The 26,073-nt window shown below is 44.1% G+C and overlaps 1 protein-coding gene across 2 annotated transcripts in view; it reads left to right on the forward strand.

Moving 5' to 3' along the window:
• The window catches only part of tshz1 (teashirt zinc finger homeobox 1), a 251,981-nt gene that overhangs the window by 95,512 nt on the left and 130,396 nt on the right, over window positions 1–26,073 (forward strand). For both annotated transcript variants that reach the window (XM_072261471.1, XM_072261480.1), the window contains exon 2: window positions 6,667–9,777. In XM_072261471.1, the coding sequence (XP_072117572.1) occupies window positions 6,667–9,770 (3,104 nt within the window). In that variant the 3' untranslated portion in view covers window positions 9,771–9,777. The remainder of the gene's footprint in view (window positions 1–6,666; window positions 9,778–26,073) is intronic.

Genomic DNA, 26,073 nt, shown 5'->3' on the forward strand with positions numbered 1-26,073 from the left:
GAACCTTCAATATGATGAAGGGTCTCGGCCCAAAATGTTGACTGTTTATTCACTTCTATAGATGCTGCCTGACCTGCTGAGTTCCTCCAGCAATGTATGTGCGGTGCATATATTTAGTAGGTTTAAAGTAGCAAAGCACACCAAATCAGTTGCATAGGAGCATAATCAGACAAACAGTGATTCCAAACAATCTAATCAAACATTAGAATAGATGGCAGATTCAAAGGGAAAAGTTTTAAGGATTGTTTTAAAAGTGGTGATATCTAGGGGGGAATTCCACAGCTTAGGGCCTCAAAAATTTAAGGAGGAATGAATAAGTGCAGGGATCCTGTTGAGGAGGAACTGGGAGATTTTGGAGAGGGAGCTAGAAAACAAGTGGGATCATGGAAGTAGTTGAGAACAAGTGCAAAGATGTCATTATTGAATTGTTGCTTGAGTAGAAACCAATGTGGTCACCAAGTAAAGAGGCAAGAAGCAAGTAGGACATTGGTGCTGTGAAATGGTCAGCAAGATTTTGGTTGACCTCATTGTCATGCAGATCATAAAAGGACAACTAGATATACGTTGCTGAGGCTGTAAGTGTATCCCATGTTTATCCTTGTTCCCTGCATAAGGGACCCATTTCCCTTAGCTGCAACATATGTCAACATACTGTTGCCCTTGTTATTCCTTATTGTTGTTCCTCTTGTAACATTCATTCAGTTTTATAGTTTTCTGTTGAACATCGTGTGTCATTTACCTGGAGATTTAAACAAAGAAAAGCTCAATGGACATTCATTTGCTTGATGACTTTAATTCTTTTTCTCATTTTATTTTAGCTGCCTTTTGTGGTTCATTTCAGTTGTGTGATTTCACTTTTACACTTTTGACTCTTTAAAAAAAGAATTAATACCATTTTGGCAGACAAATTCTTGCTATGTGCATCTTTCTCTAAAAATGCAGCGAAATTGTAAGTGAGAATGCATTTATATCAATTATCCACTATAAACAATCTGTTTCCATTAGGCCCTGCCACACACACAAAATGGTGGAGGAACTTAACAGGTCAGGCAGCATCTATGGAGGTGGTGTTTTAAACTGAGACTCTTCATCAGGACTAGAAAAGAAGGGGGAAAATACCAGAATAAAAAGTTGGAGGGAGGGGAAGGAGGACAGTTAGAAAGTGATAGGTGAAGCCAGGTGGGAGAGGTAAAGGGTTGGAGAAGAAGGAATCTGATACGAGAGGAGAGTGGACCATGGGAGAAAGGGAAGAAGGAGGGGCACCAAGGGGAGGTGATAGGCAGGTGAGGAGAAGAGGTAAGAGGCCAGAGTGGGGAATAGAAGAAGAGGGAATGGGGAGGGGAAAAGAAAAATAAATACTGGAAGGAGAAATCGATGATCATGCCATCAGGTTGGAGGCTACCTAGATGGAATATGAGGTGTTGCTCCTTCAACCTCATCATGGCAGATTGGAGGAGGCCATGGCTGACATTTTGGAATGGGAATGAGGTTAGGAATTAAAATGGTTGGGCACTGGGAAATTCCACTTTTGGCAGATGGAGCAGAGGTGCTCATCAAAGTGGTCCCCCACCTGCTTCAACTCAGCCCATGTAGACCCTGCTACATCTCAGCAGTTTTTTGACTATTCTCCAACAGGAAAGTTGTGTGGACTGAAGTTATCATTTGGTGGAATGAAATGTAAGAGAGGATTTTCTTTTTATTCAATCATATTCCATTGTAAGGTTGCAATAAATGCACAATTACAATGTGGGTAAAATATTTCAAGTACTTGAAGAAATTGTCATGTATCCGCATTAGCATTTTAGCACACAGCATTGAATGATAATTTAGAAAAGTAAAATAGTGTAATGACCGTATTACTTAACATTAAAAAGAAATCTGGCTCAGCATGAGAATTCCTAATGGGGTGGAAACACAATCTTCTTCTCCATGTTATACTGGGAATGGCAGGCACTGTGGCGAGTGTTGTGGAACAGAGGGACCTGGGAGCACAAGTGCACAGTTCGGCCATGCAAGCAGACAGGATGGTGAAGAAGGTACTTAGCATGCTAGCCTCCTTCATTCAGGACATAAAGTTTAGGAGTAGGGGACATTGGCCGGCGAGGCCGTACTTGGAGTATTATTTATGGTGTTGGTCACCCTGTTAGAGGAAAGTCAAAGTGGAGAGGGTGCAGAAGGTATTTACAAGTATGTTGCCTGGACTGGAGGGTCAGAGTTATCGCGAGAGTTTGGCCACTCTGGGTCTGTATTCCAAAAGCACAGCAGAATGAGGGGTGACCTCAATAAAGTGTATAAAATCACGAGGGAAATGGATAAGGTGGGAAATGATAGTCTTCTTCTCAGAGTTGGGTAATCCAAAACTATAGAGCACAGATATAAGAAAAGAGGGAACGATTTGTAACCCTGAGGCTCGCCCAGCTCGCGTTCGTCTAGGGGAATCAGCTTTCGGCTCCGACAAACTGGGTAATCACGTTTGTGTGGATGCTGTGTAACGTACTCCCAGTTACAAACCCACAATGCAAAATATCAGACAGTACACCATATGCAATTAAATGATAGACTTTATGAATCTTACTCGGAATATAGGGTTAGTAATGAAAAAAAAAACAAAAAAAAAAGGCCCAAGTCAAAGTCAAAATTACATTGGAGCTCACTCAGCAGTCATTCTTCCACCATTGGTCTCCCCCGAACGTCGCCGACCTTCAGACCCTCAGATCCCTGTCCACTCCGTCTGGTGATCTACCAGCTCTCTCCACACGCGTCTTCCCTCTTCACCTCTCTCCACACGCGTCTTCCCTCTTCACCTCTCTCCACACGTGTCTTCCCTCTTCACCTCTCTCCACATGCGTCTTCCCTCTTCACCTCTCCTCGACAAAAAACCACGAAAAACCCGGCTCCCAGACACACAAGAAAGAACAACATTTCTTCCATTGCATAGCCACTGAATTCCAAAGTCCCGTTATCTCTAGTCATAACCCAAACATTGCTGCTATAGAGAAACCATTACCTTAACAGTGGAACGTTACATAGAAGCCATTACATTAGCCTTAGCAGTGAAACCTTACAGCGTGTTACAGGTTTAAGAGTTCTGAGAGGTAACTTCTTAACACAGAGGGTAATGAGTTCCCAGAGGAAGTGATTCAGGCGGGTACATGGAGGGGCAGGGCTTGGAGGGTTATGCAGGCAATTGGGACTAGCAGGGAGGAAGCTGTGGTTGGCATGGACCTGTTGTGCCATAGGGCCTGTTTATATACTATAGTACTCTACCTTCTGCTCTAGGCAGTCGCTTGGTATTGAAGGTGTCTTGCTTCCAGTCTGATTCTGTGGTTTCTGAGCTGGCTGATGAGGCAAGTGTGTGACGCATAGGAAGGCCAGGAGGTTCTGGGTGGAGTAGGTGTTCTGGGTGGGCAGTGGTGAGCTCCTTTCACCAGTTGCACTGAGTTTGTGAGAGCTTCTGATGAATGTTTCTTAATTTTCATGGGCTCCTTGAGGCCATCAAGATCAGTCTTTCCAGCGGTTGATGGAAATTACAGTGCAGATTAGGCAGTGTTCTGTCTAACAATACCAGTACCTGGGATGTTGTGGGTAATGGCGACACTCAGTGCAATCTCTTGTGATAATGTTGTCTAACAAGGATTAGGGAAGTTGCCAGTGAGGTCTCGTTCAGATTCAGATTCGGTTTACTTAACACGTATACTTCCAAGCATACAGTGAAACATGTTGTTTGTGTTAATAATCAGCACAACCTAAGGATGTGTTGGGGGTAGCCCGCGGGTTTGCCACACATTCTGGCACCAACATAGCACGGCCACAAAGTTCAGCAGAGCAGCACAGAACACAACAAGCAACAGAACAACAACAGCAAAACAAGCCCCTTTCCTCCCCCCCACTCACCGATCCGCACAGATAGTCAGCACTCCAAACCCAGAACAGGCCTCTGGGTCTCCAGTCTAGAGTCATATGCTGTCTCTCTGATAAAAGCAGTTTTAGTTTATGATCAAATCTTGTTGTTAGGGTGTGCACTTCCTAAAGTTTGATGACTTATTTCCTTGTCAATTGATCTAATGAACAATATAATTTTTTAAAAAAAAGACTTACACACTCACAGTCACTGATATCTAATCTTATATAAACTACAAAAGGCCATAAACACTCAGCAGGTTGGGGAGCATCCACAGAGGTAGAGCAATCTAATGTTTCAGCTCAGTGATCTTCCTTCAGAACTGGGTAAGGTTGGAAAACATTTCCAGATGCAGGGGGAAGTTGGGGGAGCAGAGAGAATGAGAGGCAAGATCAGTGATGAGGGACAGCAGAGGGCACTGAATGATACAGATGGTGCTGCTGAAAGAGGGTGGTAAAGGTGTAAGTGATTAACAGAAGCTACGGGGGGGGGGTGGGAGGAATGCAAACAGGACAAGTAAATATCTGGAAGAGCCCTGTGGGAGTTGGAAATGTGATCTGAAGAGGCTGCAATTACTGATTGAACAATTAATACGAAACACTGCCGCACAGGAACAGGCTCTTAGATCCACGGTGTCTGTGTTGAGCACGATGCCAAATTAAACTTATTCCTTCTGCCTGCAGATAATTCATATCTCCATATTCATGTGCTAGTCTAAAAGCCACTATCATATCTGCTACTGCCATCACCCTGGCAGCAAGCTCCAGGCACCTGGAACTCCCAGTGTAAAAAGCACTTGCACCCCTCCCCCACCTTAAAGCTCAGTTCTCTAGCACTCTACATGTCTACTGCTGAATGAAAGATTCTGGCTGTCTACTTTATCGATACCTGATAATTTTAAATTCCTCACTCTTGCAGTATCTTCCTTTTGGGTCAGTCTGCTCTTCTCCACAGTTGCTGCTCTGGTTCCATTAGCACCAGAGCTTTTCGAACTTAAACCCCAGGTTCTCTGGTGGAGCTAATATTTCACTGTAGAATCGAGGGCCTGAATACCCTGACACTAGCTTCTAAACATCTTCAGTGTGTCAGTAGTAGCTCATCGGGAACTTCTCTCCCCTCTGAACCAGAAAGTAACACCCACTCTAAAGACCTAAGCTCAAAAATCGAGAACAATGGTGCCTGCACAAAACTGAAGAAGGGCTGCATTGTTGGAGGTGACGTTTTCCAGTGGCATACAAAGAATACCAAGGCAATAATTCAACAAAGACTTAGGTCCCAATGCTTGGTTTTGATACAAACTTTGACAATTCATTTTTTTTCCCCACAGGTATTGCTTACCCCAATGAGCTAACCGTTTTGACCACTGCACTACAAAGGACTTTGTTCTTTGTTGTTCTATTTGTTTCCTCCCTTATATAATTTTGTGGAATTTATGTTTTTCTTGTGAATGTTGTGTGTCTATTGCTGCGTGCCTGTGATGCTGCTGCAAGTAACTTTTTTCATTGCACCGCCTTGGGCACACGTGTACGGTACTTGAGCATATGACAATAAACTCACGACTTTGACTCTGGCAGATTCTCTGCTGCTCCATCATCTCTGGTATCTTGTGTCTTTTAGTTATCTTTGGTGCCTCACCAATGTTAACCCCTCTATCATTATCATTAAAGACGGGGTATCAAATAAACATCATGACAATAATGGAGATACAAGAAACTGCAGTTGCTGGAAATCTGGAATAGCAAACAAGAATATTAGATATTAGATTAGCTTTATTTGTCACATGTACGTTGAACCATACAGTGAAACGCATCAATTGTATCAAATCAAATCACCGAGGATTGTGCTGGGTAACCTGCAAGTGTCACCATGCTTCTGCCACCAACATCTCATGCCCACAACTCACTAAGCTTAACCTTTGTAATTTGGGCAGAAACCAGAGCACCCGGAGGAAATGCATGCAGTCTCGGGGAGAGCATGCAAACTCAGTACAGACAGTGGTGGGAATTGAACCACGATCTTGCAGTTGGCACTGTAATATTGCGATGCTAAGTGCTACAGCACCGTGCCTGCCAGTCCTAAAAGGATCTTAACGGCCAAGGCAGCATCTCCAGGGAGAGCTGAGATCTTTCATCTGGACTGAAATATGGAGGGGAGATGGCCAGTATGAAAAGGTGGGGAGAAGGAGTGGAGCACGAGCTGGTGGGCGATAGGTGGATCCTGGCGAGGTGAGGGGAGGGATGATAGGCAGATAAGGGAGGAGAAGAGTGGGAATGGTGTAAGTAGCTGGCAGCTGACAGGTGGAAGTAACAAAGGGCTGAAGATGGAATCTGGTTGAAGAGGACAGTGGAACGAGGAATAAAAGGAGTCAGGTGGGGCGGAGATTGGGTGGGAGGAATGATGGAGAGGGCTGGGAAGGGGAAAGATGGGCTGATGGGGTCAGGTGGGGTAGGGACAAAGAAATATTTATGGAACCTTGCTAAACACACAGTGGCTGACTTGTTTCCAGCATATAAGCAATGACCAGATGTCACGAAATTAACTCTATGATGCCCTGAGGTTCACTATTATGCCTTTGTCCAAGTTAATGGATTTTTGACTGTAACTCTGGGTGTGTTTAGGGCAGATGGAGTTTAGATCCAGTTGAATGGGAGGGATTGATTGGCCTTCTCCAGTCCTGGGGTGTACGATCCTCTGGCCTGACAGTATGCTGCCCCTAGTGTGCTCAGCTCTGGGTAATGCTTCTTTGTCTTTCTTTCCTTTGTCAGCATACGTCCCCGAAGAGGAACTGAAGGCAGCTGACTTGAGCAAGGACCTGCCCGAGGATGAGCTGCCTGCGGCAGGGGAGCAGGACTGCGAGTTCCATTGCCCCAAAGAAGAGAGCAAAGAGGCGGCCAGCTGCCAGAACTCACCAGCCAGCATGACAGCCAATCCTGAGCCGGGCAGTAGGTCGCCCGTCAGCGACGCCAGCGACCAGCTGGCGGACTTGCGGAGCGTCTCGTCCAAGGACGGGCAGGAGCGGGAGGAGGGGCTGGCCGAGGACAGGCTGCCGGCCTCGCGGGACAGCCTGGCGCAGATGAAGGCGGCCTACTCCAACCTGCTGAGCAGCTCCTACTGGACCAGCCTGGGCCTGGACCTGAAGACGGCCAACCAGGCCAGTGGCAGCAGCAGCAGCAACGGCAGCAGTCACAACGGCAACGGCAGCGGCGGAGGCGTGGGCTACGACTGGCACCAGGCCGCTCTGGCCAAGACGCTGCAGCAGACCTCCTATGGGATCATCCCCGAACCCAGCCTGTTCAGCACCGTGCAGCTGTACAGGCAGCAGAACAAACTGTTTGGGTCGGTCTTCACCGGCGCCAGCAAGTTCCGCTGCAAGGACTGTAGCTCGGCCTACGACACCCTGGTAGAGCTGACTGTGCACATGAACGAGACCGGCCACTACCGCGATGACAACCGCGACCGGGACCCCGACAACCCCCGCAAGTGGTCCAAGCCCAGGAAACGCTCCCTCATGGAGATGGAGGGCAAGGAGGACGCCCAGAAGGTCCTCAAGTGCATGTACTGTGGCCACTCCTTCGAGTCCCTGCAGGACCTCAGCGTCCACATGATCAAGACCAAGCACTATCAGAAGGTGCCCCTCAAGGAGCCTGTGCCGGCCCTGGCCTCCAAGCTTCTGCCTCCCAACAAGAGGAGGGCACCTCAGGAACCTCCGCCCTGCTCGCCAGAGTCTGCCCCAAATCCCTCAGGCCTGCCTGCCGGAGAGTCGGCCTCAGCCCAGAAAGCGGCCAATCCTTACGTGACTCCTAACAACCGCTACGGCTACCAGAATGGCGCCAGCTACACCTGGCAGTTCGAGGCCCGCAAGGCGCAGATCCTCAAGTGCATGGAGTGCGGGAGCTCCCACGACACCTTGCAGCAGCTGACGGCGCACATGATGGTGACCGGGCACTTCCTCAAGGTCACCAACTCCGCCTCAAAGAAGGGCAAGCAGCTGGTGTTCGACGCAGTGGCCGAGGAGAAGATCCAGTCCATTCCCTTGCCCCCCTCCACCCCGGCACGGCTGGTGGCACCCACTGCCCAAGCCAAGCCTGAAACCTCGCCGCCGCCGCTGGCTGACGAGAGGAAGGAGCAGGAAGAAGAGCCGGCAGAGGAGGATGAGAAGGAGAGGGAGATAAAGGAGGAGAGGGATGATCATGATGAAAAGTTTGAATCCACTTCCCAGTACCAGTATCTGCGGGAGGAAGATTTGGATGAGAGTCCTAAAGGCGGTATTGATATCCTGAAGTCTCTGGAGAACACGGTCACCTCCGCCATCAACAAAGCCCAGAATGGCACTCCCACGTGGGGAGGCTATCCGAGCATTCATGCTGCTTATCAGCTCTCAGGAGCGATCAGACCCTTTCAAACAACAGGGCAGAACGCCCAATCAACCCCGTTCTACACCAACAACCTGAAGGCCCCATCTTCCGAGCATCTCGCTGTCGTGGAGCCCTCAGAGTGCCAGTCGCCGCCGCCTCAGAAGAGCAATGTCCATGCCATGGAAGAGTTGGTGGAGAAGGTCACGGGCAAAATGACCATCAAGGCAGAAGAGAAGGCTGTGGAGAAAGAGCAGGCAGCCGCTCCCAGAATCAAGGCTTCCTGCGGCTCCTCATCCCCAGCTGTGAGGGACTCACCCAGGGCCGAAGACAGTGACGTTTCAATGCAACCATTGAGAAACAGCGATGGCCAGGAGGTGAAAGTGAAGAAGGAGACCAATTTGGATGGCTCTTTCCCAAATGGGACGGAGTGTTTTAGGTCAACGGTCAGCAATGGCTGTAACAGTATGGCAATTATCACTGACCAGTCACCTGAGTCGCCATTTGTCAATCCGCTCAGTGCTCTCCAGTCAATTATGAACACACACTTGGGCAAGGCAGCCAAGCCCCTAAGTCCCAGTCTTGACCCCTTGGCCATGCTGTACAAAATCAGCAACAGTGTGCTGGACAAGCCCATCTTCCCTGCCACTCAGGTCAAGCAGGCGGACATTGTGGACCGGTACTACTATGAAAATAATGATCAGCCAATAGACTTAACCAAATCGAAAAGTAACAAGAAGCTCATTTCAGCCATGACGGAAACGATTCTCTCCACATCACGGGAAAATGCGCTGTTGGACATCTCTGACATGGTGAAGAACCTCACGGGACGGCTGACGCCCAAGTCGTCAACCCCCTCTACGGTGTCGGAGAAGTCAGAAGCCGATGCCAGCAGCTTCGAGGAAACCTTGGAGGATGTCTCTCCCGTCCAGAAAAGGAAGGGCAGGCAGTCTAACTGGAACCCCCAACACCTCCTGATGCTGCAAGCTCAGTTTGCAGCCAGCTTACGGGAGTCTTCTGAAGGCAAATACATCATGTCGGACTTAAACCTCCACGAGCGGGTACACATTTCAAAGTTCACCGGCCTCTCCATGACCACGATAAGCCATTGGCTAGCCAACGTCAAATATCAATTAAGAAGGACAGGTGGAACGAAATTCCTGAAGAACTTAGACACGGGTCACCCGGTTTTCTTCTGTAATGATTGTGCCTCACAGTTTAGGACTCCTTCCAGCTACATAGCTCACCTGGAGACTCACCTGGGGTTTTCTATGAAGGATCTCTCCAAGTTATCGGTAGAGCAGCTTCGCGAACAGCAGGCGGTTTCTAAGGTGATACCAAATAGGTCCGTGAACTCAGTTGGGATGTCCGAGGAGGATGTAAACTCGACATTCCAGTGTAAAATGTGCAACAGGACATTTGTAAGCAAACATGCGGTCAAATTGCACCTTAGCAAAACACATGGCAAGTCTCCAGAGGACCATCTGTTATATGTAACTGAGTTTGAGAAACAGTAGTATCCAGGTAAGCAGAATGCTCCTATGTGCCTACTGGTTAATACAGAGCATGATGGAATGCTTAAATGAATATTTTCCTCAAATGTCCCAACAGTTTTGTTTTGATCCCAATGCTTCCTAACAAATAATCTTCAGCCTTATAAAAGCAGGGAAGTCATGCTGAATCTTTATAAAACACTGGGCTGGCCTCAGCGGGAGTATGGTGTTCAGTCTGGTCTCTTCATCATAGGATACGAAGGTATTAGGGAATTATGAGTGACAGGGGAGATTTCTGAGTGACAGGGATGGATTGGAGAAGATAGGGCTGTGGAGAGAACTGATGAAAGTATATAAAAGGACAAGAGGTACGGACAGAGTGAATGGTGAGAGCTGTTTCCATTGGTGAAGGGATCATGGCATTAATGTCATGGAGATAAAAGCGAGGGAAAGAGAAGGAAGAGTAATGTGAGGAAAAACTTTTCAAAGCAGTGTGTGTGGTCATGATCTGTTGTTGTGGAGGAGGCAGGTTCCAAAATTGCCTTAAGTGGGAGAGTGGATAAATACATGGTGGAGAAACATTTACAAGAGGTCTAACGGGAAGAACTGGAGTGTTACTCTGGTAGAGAGCTAGCATAAATATAGTGAACTTAATGGTCTCCTACTGTGTTCTTTGGTTCTATGAATCAGAATCCAATTTATAATCAATGATTCATATGACATGAGATTTGTTGTTTTATGGTGGCAGTACAATGCAAAGACATTAAGTTAATATAAACGACAAAATAAGTTGTGCAACAAGTAAGTAATAACAAGGTTGTGTTCATGGGTTCATATATCATTATGAAATCTGGACAGAGGAGAGAAGGTGTTTCTGAACTGTTGAGTGTGGGATTTCAGGCTTCTATACCTCCTCCCCGATGGTAGTAATAAGAAAAGTTCATGTCAAGTACGATAGGGGAGCAATTCCCTTTTTTTACCTGGAATCCTGTGACCAAATAGTCTGTTGCCAAATGGCCAAGTTCAGATTTGAATTTTGTAAGCACACCTTAAGTTTGACTGCTTTGACTGCCTTAGGTAAAGCAAGTTAAAGGAAAAAAATGGCACAGTAATATTAAAATGTAATGACATCTCTGCATTGTTACCCTTTAAACTTTAAACTGAAATTGTCAACATAATTCCAAAATACCGGCTGTGGTATTCTGATAAAAAATAAAGATTATGTTTGAGCCTGCTTTTTCACACCAACGGTTATGTTATTACATGCGGTTGTGATGTACTTTCGTAAATTAAGTGGGACTTCTGAAAGTCTTTAGTTCAGAGCTGAAGTGCAACTAGAATTACAGATTTTGCTGAAAGTTGTATGTTTTCAGATGTCCAAGCTTAAACACCTCATGTTAAATATTAAGGATGAAAATATTTGCTCTAAGCAGAATCCCAGAATATTTTAGGATTGTTTCTTTGTATGAACTATCAAACGCCGTATTTTTAAATTTCTGGAAAAAAATGTCAAAAACATCCACAAAAAGGTTGATGGGAACTGCAGCTGAAAATCATAATTTCCTGTATTTTACTTATTGTTTGTTGAGGAAATGAGGGTCATTGGGAACTGGCTCAGAAGCAGAGTTGAGGCTTGTATGGTGGGGTGGGCTTGACGACCACAGTAGCTCACTCCTGCTCCTATTTTCTTGTGTTCTTGTCTTTAGAATATGAAAAAAAGCTCACATGAGTTGATACACTGAGGACCTCTTTGATGGCCAGCACAAACTGCAAACAAAAGCATTGCCCAGCCCAGAACTCACTGCAGAATTCGTAACAGTTTTTAGTGATATGCAGAAAGAATTAGGCAATGGCCTTACTACATGATAGAATAGACTCAAGGGATTTGATAGCTTCCTCCTTGTCCTTTCCTGTTCATTTTTGGGTAGAAAGTGTGAAGGAATTTGAAGGTTATGACTGTCTATCCCAGTGAAATTGAATTTTCAGGAATTTAGGGCAGATGGAGTGAAATTTTTTCTATGGCTTGGGGACTTTGAGGCGAAAGGTGGGGTCTTTTCCGGGCATGGTGTTGGGAGTTTGAAGCTGTCTGCAAGCTGCGGTTGATGTCAGGTTGATGGTTGATTTTAACCAGCAGTGCTTTGGATAATGGGTTCGGGCCCCAGTTCAGCCATGGGGTAATTGAATGGCTGAGCAGACTTAATGGCTGTGCCCTTTACCGTGCCTTTGGGAAGGTAGTGCAAGAACATCTGAGGTTCTTGTACCCATTCAGCACCTATATTCGTGACTCACTTGGTGCTGAGTGACTGCATTGTGAAGTCAGCAAGGATGGCGGACTTGGTTTCAGAAGGTCTGCCTGACCTGGTCCATCTCAGTGTTAACCTCAAGCTGGACAAACAAATGCTAACACAGAGGTTTAACTCAACTGTTACAAATCTTGTGCATAACATTGAGGAGGGTAAATTTAGCCATGACATACAACTCCAAATATCAAAATGTTTGCTTTTTACTGTTATTCATTTATTAGATATTATAGTCATTTATTGTCCATCCTTAATTGCCATTGAATTGAATGGTCATTTCAGAGGGTAGCTGCGAGTCTGGAGTTCGTATTGAGCAGGCTGGATCAAAGATTTCCTCAAGGTCATAAATGAACCAAATGAGTTTTCACAACTTACCAGTAATTACATGTCTTTTTTAATACACACTGCCTTATTCCAAATTTATTTAATTAACAATTGGCAAAAAGATTTGAATTCATCTCCATATCATTCAACTAAGACTCTGGATTACTAACCCTGAATGGAATTTGCAGTTATATAAAACTTTGGTTAGGCTGCACTTGGACTATTGCATGCAGTTTTAATTGCCCCATTACAGGAAATATGTGAAAGGTTTGGTAAGGGTAAGGAGATTTACCAGGGTGCTGCCTTGGTTACACAATATGATCTATAAGGAGAGGTTGGACAAAGTTGGGTTGTTTTCTCTGGAGCATTGGAGGTGGGGAGGAGACCTGATAGAGTTCAATAAAATCATGAGAGGCACTGATAGGGTAGGCAGTCTTTTTCCCAGGGTAGAAATGACAACCACATGAGGGCATGCATTTAAAGTGAGAGGGAGGAAGTTTAAGGGAGCTGTACTGGGCAAATTTATTTTACCCAGAGAGTGGTAGTTGCCTGTAATGGGCTGCCGGAGATGGTGGTGGAAACAGATACGACAAGGGAGTTTAAGAGTCTTTAGATAGACACATGAGCATGCAGGGATAGTGGGATATGAATCACACGCAGGCAGAAGAGATTCAGTTTAATTTGACATCATGGGTAAAGAACCTGTTCCTGTGATGTATGTTCCATGTTCTATGATATGGAACTACATGTTCCTTTGTGTCTGATTACAATGTCCATCATGGTTCTCCAATGAATGTCACTTGAAAAGTAAATGGTACAGGCCAACTCATTTGGTGTGACCGTCATCTCCCTCAGTCACCATGGGTTCTACCGGTGGTCAAGGTTAAGTAGCTGACTCACTTGAAGTTGACTGATCACACCTGGTCAACTCTCTGAAAATCAAACCTCACAACTTTAGCTCCTTGAAGTGAGAAGGAGGGGCACTGAAGCTGAGGTAGTATTACAAGCACTCAATGCTAAAGCCGACATTCTGGTCTGTTGTCCCATCTCACTTTGTCTGCTAGCCCAGGATCACATCCTGAGAGGCGCAGGCACTGATTGCCAGTTAATTGCTGACAGTGGGCATTACGGTGTTTGGATATAGAAACTGCAAAGTGGAGTAGCAGATATCCTAATGAGTTTGACTCCTTGATTGCCCTTCTCCATTCTTGTTGATAATGAAGAGCTGTCGCCATTGTGTGAAGGCTCGTTTCAGACGTCGAAAATGCATATAATTTCTTTTATACGTTGATAATACAGATGATTGCAACACAGACTCCTTGCAATAAAAATCATAAATGATGCCTGGCGTAGCCAGAGCTGGCACGTTTATTGTGCTGTCGCCTCGTGTTTGTCCAACTCGGATGGAGTGTTGAAGAAAACAGCAACAGGATTTAAATGCTAAGGGGAATATGCAGGAACCAGAGTACTGAGAGCACACTATCTCAATATATTTGGTTACCCTGTACAAAAGCCAGCAGGAATGTCTTATACATGTTGGGATCCCTCTGGTCTGTACCAAAGAACCTCAGGTTTAAATGAGAGGAGGGAGATGCTTACATTTTTATTTGTTTTCCCTCTAGATGCTAATTTATTTCCAGCCAGAGAGAAGGCAGGCTGAGGTGAATGATACGCATGCATTCTGGTAATTGTAGAGGGCTGCAAAGAGAAACATAGGTAGGGCCTTAGTTGTTTTGGGACAGAACAACAGCGTAATTTTAAATTGATATGAAAAGTGAGCTTTCATCGCATTTGTTATCCCAGGAAATATACAGAAAGGAAAGCTCATTTCAAAGGGTGATGTGCAATCGCGGCTATGGTTTCCTAAATTGTACTGTATAATGGATTGGCATATGGAATGCTGTGGCCTCAGAGATTCTCTCTGGATTAAAAATTAGATTTTCATATTAAGGTCTGCAAATCGGGTGGAACCCTGCCATTTTACTGCATTGAGGTGCTTGGAATGCAGTGCAGCTGAGCCACAGCATGCATGGCTAGAGAGCAAGGTTTGTCTTTGTGAGCTGAAGAAGCATTGCAGGGGTAAAAGAAATCTCTAAACAAAATAATGCAAAATTGTTTTACAATGCAGCTGTTTGGTAAATGAACAAAGTACAGCAACAGCCAAACTTGCTACCCATTCCACTTAAAACAACAAGGGGAAGAGTGCACGGGAAGACCACCAACTTCAGATTCCCTTATCAGTTATAAACCATCCTGACTTGGTAATCTACAGTATCTGTGCTCCTTTGTCACCACTGGGTCAAAGTCCTGGAACTTCCTACCCACCAGAGGGACTGCAAATTGGCAATAAAAGCTGAAAGAGAAACTGAATGCAGGGAGAACTTAGCCAGTCAATCAGTCAATCAGCATCTGTGAAAGCTGATGTTTCAGGTCAGGAACCTTCTTTCAGGACTTGGGGAGAGTAGAGGTTTTACAATTTACAAAGCAGAGCTGGGGTGGGGGTGGAGGTGGAAGGTGTAAGGGGGTAAGAAAAGTGACCATATGGAGTTTAGTTAAGACACAAGAGGCTGCAGATATTGGAATCCAGAGCAATAGCCAAGATGCTGGAGCAACTCAGTCAGACGGCATCATTGGAAAGAAATGGACAAACGACATTTCAGGCCGAGATCCTTCAGCAGTACAGATGGTATCTATTGACTGCCCATTTCTCTTGACCTGACCAACTGAGTTCCTCCACCATCGTGTTTGTCGGTTAAGACAGATCAGGTGACAAGGAGCAGGAGTACTGATTGTTAGGGAGGCATTTTACAGAGACAGGTTTTGAAAGGGACGCCAGCATGGTAATGGGAAGCAATGAGCAGACAGTTACCTGAATTCAGTATTCATTTCATAAGGTTGCCCAGATAGAAGATAAAAAGTTTACACAAGGGTCCAGAGGGAATCTGTAGAAACAATAAAATGCTGGTAGATCTTGGTCACGTCAGCACTTTCACTCTGTCTGAAAGAGGCAGGATTTCCTGGTTGCCACCCGTTTAAATTCCACTTCTCATTCCCATTCCACCATGTCCTCCTGTACTGCTACGATGAGGACAGTCTTAAGGTTGAAGCAGCTACACCTCATATTCTGTCTGGGTAGCCTCCAACCTCACTGCATGAATTGATTTTTCTAACTTATGGTAATTTTCCCCTTCTCCTTTCTCTCTTTTTCCGTTCCTGCCTGACTCCCCTGTTACCCTTCTCCTCACCTGCCTATCACCTCCCTCTGGTTCCCCTCCTCCTTCCCTTTCTCCCATGGTCCACTCTCCTCTCTAATCCGATTCCTTCTACAGCCCTTTACTTTTTTCACCCATCACCCTCCAGCTTTGCACTTCATCCACAGTTCCCACAAACTCACCTTCCCCCTTACCAGGTTTCTCCTATCACCTGCCAGCTTGTTCAAAGTTCAAAATACATTTATTATCGAAGTATGTATGCAGTGTACAACCCTGAGATTTGTCTTTCTGTAGGCAGCCATGAAACAGAGAAACACCGTGGAACCCATTCAGCGAGTGCATCAACCACCCAACATGCAAAAAAAAGAACAAATCATGCAAACGGCAAAAAAACGAGTGAATAACACATGGAATATTAAACATCAAACCGCAGAGCCCTTGAAACAGTCTAGGAATGTTCAGTCTAGTTGTGTTCAGTTTGATTTAGCACTGTGTCATTTGTTGACTTAAGGCTGCAGAGCCAATCCGTGTCAAAGTGCCCGGATCAAAATAGTGCAAAATAACAAATAAAAAATGAGTAACCAGAAATGCATATAACATGAACTACAGAGTCCTCTAAAAACAAGGCCAATCCACAAACCACGCTGTTCAAACTTTGCCCAAGACCAAAGGCTCCTGCACCTTCCTGTAGCAGCAGTGAGCGAGACAGAGAGCGAGAGAGACTGGTGAAACGCAGGCAGATGGCGCTGAACACTCGCTCATCTTCCACTCTTGTTCTCATTGATTTTAATCTTGCGCCACCTTTTAATCAGTGAGATCGGCAAGTAATGGAGCCAATCATGGATTTGCGCTCTCAATCACACTGAATTCCCTCGGAGACAGCAAAAATGGCAGATCGCTCAGTCAACCCAAAACACATTGTCAAAATGTAATGTACAGGCTCCAATTGCATACAGATTAGTCATAGAAATACATTTAAAAGAAGAAGGAGAAGAAAAAGTAGTCTTGAGAACTTCCTGCGCACATCACTGTTAGTTGCGTCGGTCGCTGGTGTCATCTTGAGCAACATTCCTTCGTCTTCCCCCACGTTCTTATTCTGGATTCCTCCCCCTTCCTTTCCAGTTCCGATGAAGAATCCTGGCCCCAAACATTGACTAGTTATTCATCTCCATGGAACTGACCACCTGAGTTGCTCCAACATTGTGTGTGTGTTACTTTAGATGCTGGCAAAACTCAATGGGTTAGGTAGCAACTATGGAGAGAATGGACAGTCAACATTTTGATTTGAGACCCTTCACCTGGACTTGCCATTCAATCCTGATGAAGGATCTGAACCTGAAATGTTGACTGCCCACTTCCCTCCATAAGGGCCGCCTGCCCCATTGAGCTCCTCCAGCAGGTTGTTTGTTGCAGAAGATAAGATATTGTTCCTCTAGCTTACGTTGGGTCTCACCTTAGTGGTGGAGAAGGTCACAGAGGGACAAATTGGAATAGGATTGAAATTGGGAATTAAAGTGGGCTGCAGCAGGAAGCTCGGGGAATAGGACTAGGTAATGTGTTAAACAATCACCCAATTAAAACGGGCTCATCTGAGGTGGCCACGCTCTGTAAATGAATAAAAAAAATGCCTGAGAAACCTGAGAAGTCAATACAACATTTTCATTTGAGAGCTAACTATATCTGAATTAGAATTATTAAAGCAAAGATATGCCATGACAAACACTGTGATGTCCAATTTATTCCTTGTCTGAGAAGAGCCTGATCATTTCTAAATGATGACAGTCTATCTCAAGCATGGAATAAAGCTGTGTAAATATGGTGACAACCTTTCGCTTGTTCTTTTCCTTCAGCATGTCTGAGGAGATTTAAAATAAAAGAGAATGCATTTTGTTTACTTAAGATTTAATGAAGATTATTGCAGACACAGAGGGAGTTTTAACATACTCACACCATGCAAATAGCATCTACTACCCTCTGGAGTCTATTGATTGGCACCTTCAAGTCCTTGTGGGTTTTTGACTGTTAAAGTATTGAGGCAGACCAAATACTTTGTCAGAAAAGTGTGGAAAAATGTATAAATGCTATTATCCAGATTTTTATCAAGCAACAAAAGTCTGGTTGCAACTTTTAATTACAAACGTTTATAAGTAGCAAATATACAGATTCTAGGTCTATTATGGTCCCAAGGGATTACTCTTGGTGAAATGCTGCACTGTAGTTTACAGTGATGGAATGGCCTGAGGGTGCCATCAGGTAACCTAATTCTCAGAGGCAAAATTTCTAAGTACAATGTGGATTTTGATGGGTGAGGTGAGGCAAGACCATCACCTATTGGTCTTGGAGGTCCATATCCCAAGCTCCAGGACATCAGTGTGGGAGTACCTCAGGGCTTTGTCCTAGTCTGAACTATCCTCACCAGCTTATCAATGACCATCCATAATATTGCCAGAAGGAGTGATGTTAACTGACAATTGCACTGTATTAAATTCTTGTTTCAAATCCTCCACTAATGAAGCCCCACTAATGCAGGTGGCAAGAACTACAGTAGATCACGGTGAAGCATGGGCTGATATGTGGCAGGTAACATTCATGCCTCAACAGTTCCAGGCAAGAACATTTCCAGTGAAAGAGAGTTTAACCAGCTACACTCAATCTTCAATATCACCATTACCTAGAGTCCTACCATCAAGACCCTCGGGGTCACCCTGACCAGAAACCCAATTCGAACAAGCCGTAGAATTGTGGCTACAAGATCAGGTGTGACTCTGTGTGTCCTGAGAATGAGTCACTGCCTGAGAGCACAGATAGTCTCTACCATCTACAAGGCACGTCAGGAATGTTGTGGATGAGTTGATATTCAGCAACAGCTGAGAAGGTCAGCACCATCCAAGACAAAGTATCTTCCTTGATCGGCAACCTAACCATCACCCTGGCTGCAGTGTCTTCAACTTACAAAATGCACCACAGGTATCTATCCTGGTTAATCTAATAGCTTCTCCCAAAGCGGTTGACTCTGTCACTGGTAAGGATAAGAATTTCAGACGTAAGGGAACAACACCATTGTCAGATTCCCCTCCACATGGCTTGTCACTCTGACTTGGAATTATTTGGGTAGTTCTTACACTGTCATTGGGTCTAAATCCCAAAAATCCTTCCTAACAAGACTGTGGGAGCCTACCTTCTGCAGAAGGACAGCAGTCGTCATAGAATCATACTGCATGAAAACAGGCCCTTTGGTCCAACTCATTAAGCTAACCAAGATTCCCATCTAAGTTTGTCTCACATCACTCTAAACTTTTCCTATCCAAATGTCCTTTAAATATTGTCAATGTCTCTGCCTCAACCACTCCTCCAGCAGCTTGTTCCATACACCCACTATCCTTTGTGAAAAAATTGTTCCCTCAGGTTCTCATTCAGGATTTGCCCTCACACGTTAAACCTATGCCATCTAGTTCTAGATTTCCCAGCCCTGGGAAAAAGACTAGGTGGGATCGAGAGGGCTGCTCACCACCGCCGGGTAGTCAGTGATGGACAATAAATACTTGCCCTGCAAGCCAGAAAAATAAGCGAGTTGAAAGGCTGAATGGTGAAGGAAAGGTGGTGTGGAGAATAGGTAAAGGTTGGATGGGCTAAATGGCCTGTTTCTGCACTGTACGTTCATTGCTAACATTAGAATTGTCACTACATTTGGAATTTACCATAGGTAAAACAGCAACACTAAAGCCAACATTGAGAGATATCAGTCTGATGGCTATTACCTCTGAGTTGAGTTCTTGTAGCCAACTACAGGCTATTAATAAAAACCAAGCTTTCAGAAACACAAACCTTAATGCTCCACCAAGAAGTCACACTTAAAACTAGAACTGTTTCCCAAAACATTGCTACGAGCTAAGCCAAATCAAATAAATCATCAGTGGGACAATCTCAGCTACTCTTCTTGTCAGTGGGTGGTAAAATGTTAGTGTTAATCTTTAGACGAGAAAGACCTTAGTTTGGGGCTGCAATTAAAACTGGATTGATTTTTTGCCACATAAAGTATGAGAGGAATAAAATTTTATGCCATTGTCATCTATTTATTGGAAATATGATGCCAGAGCTAGCATGCAACAGAATGCATGGTTTAGTGGATCTGCTATTTAAGGGCTACAGAGTTCGACAATAAAGTTCGGTTGAATGACCAAACCCCTAAATCCTACACTTGCTGCTATTGCAGGTGCAAGCCGAACTGTTGTGTGTGCTTTTTTTTTTTAAAATCAGGTTTATTATCACTGATGTATGTCATGAAATTTGTTGTTTTGCAATAGCAGTGCAGTGCAATACACAAAAAAATGTTACAATACAAATATAAAAAGTAAATAAATAGTACAATAAGAGAGCAGAATAGTGATCAGAAATCTGATGGCGGAGGGGAAGAAGCTGTTTTTAAAATGTTGAGGGTGTGCCCTCCCACTCCTGTACCTCCTCTCTGATTGTAGTAATGAGAAGAGGGCATGTCCTGAATGGTGAGGGTCCTTAATGATGGATATCACATTCTTGAGGCAACATGTTTTGAAGATGTCATTGATGGTGGGGAGGCTAGTGTCCTTGATGGATCTGGCTAACTCTACAGCCCTCTGCAACCTTCTGGAGCCTCCAGGTGGTGATACACCAGTCTGAATGCTGTCCACAGTACATTTGTGGAAATTTGCTAGAGTCTGTGGCAACATACCAAATCTGCTCAAACTCCCAATGAAGTATAGCCTCTGGCATGCCTTCTTCATGATTGCATTAATGTGTTTGACCCAGGATAGAGCCTCTGAGATTTTGAATTCCAGGAACTTGAGGGCGTGTGTGTGTGTGTGTGTGTGTGTGTTCATGTTCTCCCAACTTGCCCCTCTTCAAATCCACAACCAATCTTTGGTCATACTGATGTTGAGTGCAAGTTGGTCGTTGTGACACCACTCAACAGCCAACCTATCTCCCTCATGTATGCTTCCTCATCGCCACCTGATACTCTGCCAACAACAGTGATGTCATCAGTTCCTTTACAGAGGGTGTTGGAGCTATGCATAGCCGCACAGTCAGGAGTGTAGAGAGAATAGAGGGAGCGGTGGGCTAAGAATGCATTCTCGAGGTGTAACTGTGTTGATTGTCAGCGAGGAGATGTTATTTCTGGTATGCATTGACTGATGAGGAAATCAAGGATCCAGTTGCAGAGGGAGTAGCTGAAGCCCAGGTTGACTTGTTATAATCCTTTTGACTCTGTCAATATGTGAAGAGACCTTCCTGGGGCAGGGAAGAGTGGAAGAAGGGAGGGGGTTTCTTGATGAGGAGTTAATGTTACCACCTTCCTTGTGGAGCTTCCTCAACTTCTAGCATTCAGAAATGAAGAATTAATCTTCAGATACAAGGAAGTATAAGAACAAAAGCATTTATTTTCAGACGTTGCAAAAGTACAAGTAATTGGTGAGATCATACTGGGAGTATTGTGCTCATTTCTAATTCCTCAGCTAAAGGAAGGATGTCATTAAATTGGGAAGGGTGCAGAAAAGCTTCACGTGGGACTGGAAAGCTTGAAGAAAAAGAGAGACAGGAAAAACTGGGATCTTTTCCCCCTTGAGGTGTAGGAGACTGAAGTGTGACATTGTAGAGGTATATAAAGTCATAAGGGGTGTCACAATTTATTTTTTTTCCCAGGAGTCTAAATCTAGAGGATATAGGTTTAAGGTAAGAGAAGAGAGAGTTAAAATTGACAAGAGGAGCAAGCTTTCACACAGAGAGTGGTGGGTATCTGGAATGAGCTACTGGGGAAGAGATATGGGTGGGTACAATTGATTGCAGCATCTGAAAGACTTTTGGACAGGTACATGGATAGGAAAGGTTTAGAGGGATAGGCCTCTAAACAGGAAACACAGGAAAGTCAGACTAGCTCAGAAAGACATCTTGGTTGACATGGATGAGTTGGGTTAAAGGGAGGTTTCCTTGCTCTGTAAGTCTATGTCTCCAAATATCAAATTGTCAGCAGAAAGGGCTACTTAGCTGAATGGTGTATTTGGGGAAAGCATGTGACCAATTGCCATGAATACCCTTAACCAGAGCTGAATGGAGTGGGCTTCAGGATCTGAAAATCATTAGGAATGATGTTAGAAATGCCATGTAATCACCCTATAAACGTGGTCATTAAACAGCATAGAAACTCACCTACAGAGTATAAATAGTTTGTCACTGCACTACTTAGGAGAACTTTTTAAATCCAGTATTTCTGATAGTATCTTTTTTTGGCATGAGCCGTAGAAACTGCAAGGAAAGATTTATATTTACATGATTTTGCAAAATCCCAAACCAGTTCATAGCTGTTGAAGCACATTTAGACTGTAGTTACAGTTGTAGTGGAGAAAGAACATGTCAATTTACACACAGTGAAAAGATGAAGGCTGACCCTCCAGTGCTGTGCTAAAGACATGTGGCATAGTCAACAGTGCTGTCTTTTAGAGAGTCATATGGCCATAAAAAAAAGTACAGCACAGAAGCAGGCCCTTCGGCCCATCTAGTCTGTGCCGAACCATTTAAATTGCCTACTCCCATCAACCTGCACTGGGACCATAGCACTCCATACTCCTAACATCCATGTACCTATCCAAACTTCTCTTAAGTGGTGGAATCAAGCTTGCATGCATCACTTGGGCTGGCAGCTTGTTCTACATTCTTTCAACTCCCTGAGTGAAGAAGTTTGCCCTCATCTTCCCCTTAAACTTGCTATCTTTTGGGAGGTAAACTAGAGCATAATCTGCTATATTAGGCAGTCACTGAATGTTCTATGGCACAGTTTCATGGAGTAGAGTACTTATTTCCCAAGTCCCGCCCAATGTTTGCTCCTTTAACTATCTGAAGTAGGAAGTAACTGAATCAGATCACAATGCACTTCAGGGGATCTTGCTGTGCTCATGTTTACTGCTACATGACAACTGAGCTTACAGTTCATAAGTATCTCACTGGCCTCCGTCACAAAATAAAGCACCTTGATACTCCCTGAAGTTCTGCAAAACATCTTGTGGAAGCACGCTGTTCTTTTTCTAAAGATGTTCCCTAAAACCTACCTCATTAATTAAACTCCTGTTTCTCAACCCTAAGATGTATGGCACTGCATTGGAATTTGATGCACTCCTGTGAAACACCCTGAGCCATTCCTTATCACGTTCAAGCTGTGGTTTAGGTACTCTGGGATTTAGTGAGGATGATTAGTACTGCAGGTTGTCCTTCAGTCTAGTTAGTAGAAAGGAAAGTAACTGAGCATTTGAGAGAGAATTTGTTGCAGATGTACTGGGAATAAGACAAGTGGATTGATAGGATTGATCTTTGGATGGGTGAAATGACCTCCTTCTGGGTCATTATAAGTATGTTAGCTGATTCTTAGGTTCATTCCCAATCTTTTCTTTCCCTTACCTGCCTATCTCCTCCCTCACTTGGCTCTACCTGTCAGCCTCTAGCTCTTGCCCCAACATTTTTTATACTGGCCATCACCCTCTTTATTTCCAGTCCTGATTGAAAAATCTTGAGCCAAAACGTTGACCCTCTGTAGATGCTGCCTGACCTGCTGAGTTCCTCCAGCTCCTTTGTGTGCTGCTTCCAGTATTTTTGTCCAGTTTGTGTTTATTCCCGAGCTAGATATGAAGCTCCACTGATAATTTCCCCTTTAGAAAGACGTCCCATGACCTTCAGCTGCTAAGTATATGCAACAGGAGTAACTGATTGCTGAAGCAGAACTTAATGTCTCCTACCTTCTGACTGCAATCATGGATGTTGTCCTGTGACCTAAGACTACTTTGTAAAGGGAGAGCTTAAATAGACTTCCCCACTGCTCCTCCAACTACCCTACTCCTTCAAAATTATTTTCTAAAATATAATATGTTCAAAATATTAAGCAAATTTGTGCAATTTTTTTCATGCATCCATCCTCCCATCCATTCTGACTCAGATGTTAGTTGCAAGAGTGAAATGAAAAATGAGGGTGTTTTTCTTCAACCCTCATGGAGAGAGTGCAGAGGGGATTCACCAGGATGTTGCCTGGACTGGAGAATGTTACTTGTTTGGAAAGACTGAACAGCTGGACTTGTTTTTCATTGAGTGTAGGAGGTGAGGAGTGACCTGATGGAAGTATCTAAGGTTACGAGAGGCACAGATAGCATGGTCGGTCAAACTTTTTTTTCCATGGCAGGGATGTCAAAATCAAGCGGCCATAGCTTTAAAGTGAGAGGAAGGAGTTTTAAAGGTGATCTGAAAGGTAATTTTTTTTATACTGAGAGTGGTTAAGATGTTGAATTTGGTGTCAGGGGAAATGGTGGAAACAGGTACATTATTACATTTAAGAGATTTAGACCGACGCTTATAGGAAAAAGCATAGAAGGATATGGAACCGATGTGGGCAAATGGGATTAGTGTAGATAGGGAAAGAAGGTTGGCATGGACTGAAGGGCCTGTTTCTTTGCTGTACTACTTTATAACTCTATGGTATATGGACTCCATTGCTAGAAACCCTAACATATGGTATACAAGCAAAAAGTTCCCTTGGGATGTGTTCTTGGATTAAAGAAACCACAGTGAGCTACATCACTATTTGCACTCTTATCAATCAAGTAGATTGGTATTAAACACCTGATGCCAGCACATTGATGGGTGAATGTGCATTTAACTTAACAGCGAGGTCAGTAATAGTGTGCAATGGTTCAAAGGAGCAGGAAAAGGACTTCAAGAGAGAGGAGGTGTGAGAGCTAGAAACCCTCATCACCTTATAAGGTATCTCTGATGAGCTCTTGTGGTTATGTAACCTACAGGTTTGTGAACAAAAAAGTTGATGGTGGGATTTCTCTTAACAGTAGATTGAATGGTCTTTTATGATTCTAATATTCATTCAGGGTGGGAGAGAGAAAACAGGCAGCGCACAAGGCACCCATCAGGCAAAAAGACAGCCGTAATTTGTGTGGACAAGCCGTTAACATTTTTAAGAGAAATATCAGACTTGTCTGTCTAGTGTTTAGGACATCAAAGCCACAGTCTCATAAATCAATGATATTAACACAGTTTACACTGATGTAAAGCAGGGTCTGTTTAAATCAGCACCAACTGTATCATGTTGCTTTGACATTGAGTCCAATGCAGTACAAATTGATAAAAGATGTGAAATTCATTCTTTTCAATTCCTCATGGCCACATTGCTCCCAGTCACCAGAACCTCCTCCAGCACACAATCTGCTAAAATCACCACTCTAATTTTAAACACTTTACCAATGGTGGCTGGACCTCTGACCAACAAGGCCCTGAGCTACCAAATTTCTAAACCCCTCTGCTACCTTTCCTCAAAGTTCAAAGTAAATTTATTATTAAATATATTTATGTCACCATATCAAAGCCCAAGATTAATTTCCTTGTGGGCATGCACAATAAATTCAAGAAACATAATGAAAGACTGTACCCAACAGGACGGACAAACAACCAATGTGCAAAAGACAACAAGTAGTGCAAATTCAAAAGAAAAATACATAAATAAATAAGCAATAAATATTGAGAACGTGAGATGAAGAGTCGTTGAAAGTGATGGGGCAAGTGAAGTTATCCTCTCTGTTCAACTCCATGTTGATGACATTAACTTGAGGAACATTCAGATCATACGATCATGGGGTAGAACTGTACTTGACTCACCTTCTCTTCCTTAGAGAATCTGTGTGATGTCAAGACAATCTGGAAGTCAAATACAAGTGTACCTGATTACCACTTTGCTGCTGAATTTTGATTCAAAGCTTTGTAGTCGTGAGTTGAGGGGTTGGATGTATTTTGTACCTGGCTCCCCAGTTCTACACCAGGGATGACCAGTCTAGGCAATGTGTCTCCATTCATTACAATGAAGTCACTGACAAGAAGATAAATTTGGCTTGATAATTTTACTTCAAGGGATTATATATTTTTTCATTATTTCATATTACTTAAGGCTAATTGAACTACTGGTGCAGGGGATAAGTCTCATGATCTATCTCCTGAGGCCCAGTCACAGCTTGGAATCTGCTCCACTTCATTGGATGAGCACCAGATACAAAGGATTAGCTTGGTGCTAATGTGCCAATTTGGAAGATAAGGTCTTGTTCCTCGTGTCTCACTGGGCCTTTATGGAGCAGTGTAGAAGCCAAAGGAAGGCAGAGATGGGGATAAGTGAGAGAATTAAACAGATGGATGGCTGGAAACTGGGTACCATGGTTGTGACTGAACAGAGGTGTTCTGCAGATCTATCCCTAGTGTAGAAGAGATGATAACAGGAGCATTTCAAATTGAAATTAGTAGCTGTTTCACCGGGAAAGAAAGGGGCATTGGATGATAGTGAGGGAAGAGGTGGTGCATCTCCTGTGATCACCTCGGAAAGTAGTCATAGTCATACTTTATTGATCCCGAGGGAAATTGGTTTTCGTTACAGTTGCACCATAGATAATTAAATAGTAATAAGCCATAAATAATTAAATAGTAATA

The sequence above is a fragment of the Mobula birostris genome, chromosome 1 (genome assembly GCF_030028105.1).
Source record: "Mobula birostris isolate sMobBir1 chromosome 1, sMobBir1.hap1, whole genome shotgun sequence".
In the NCBI taxonomy this organism is placed as follows: domain Eukaryota; kingdom Metazoa; phylum Chordata; class Chondrichthyes; order Myliobatiformes; family Myliobatidae; genus Mobula; species Mobula birostris.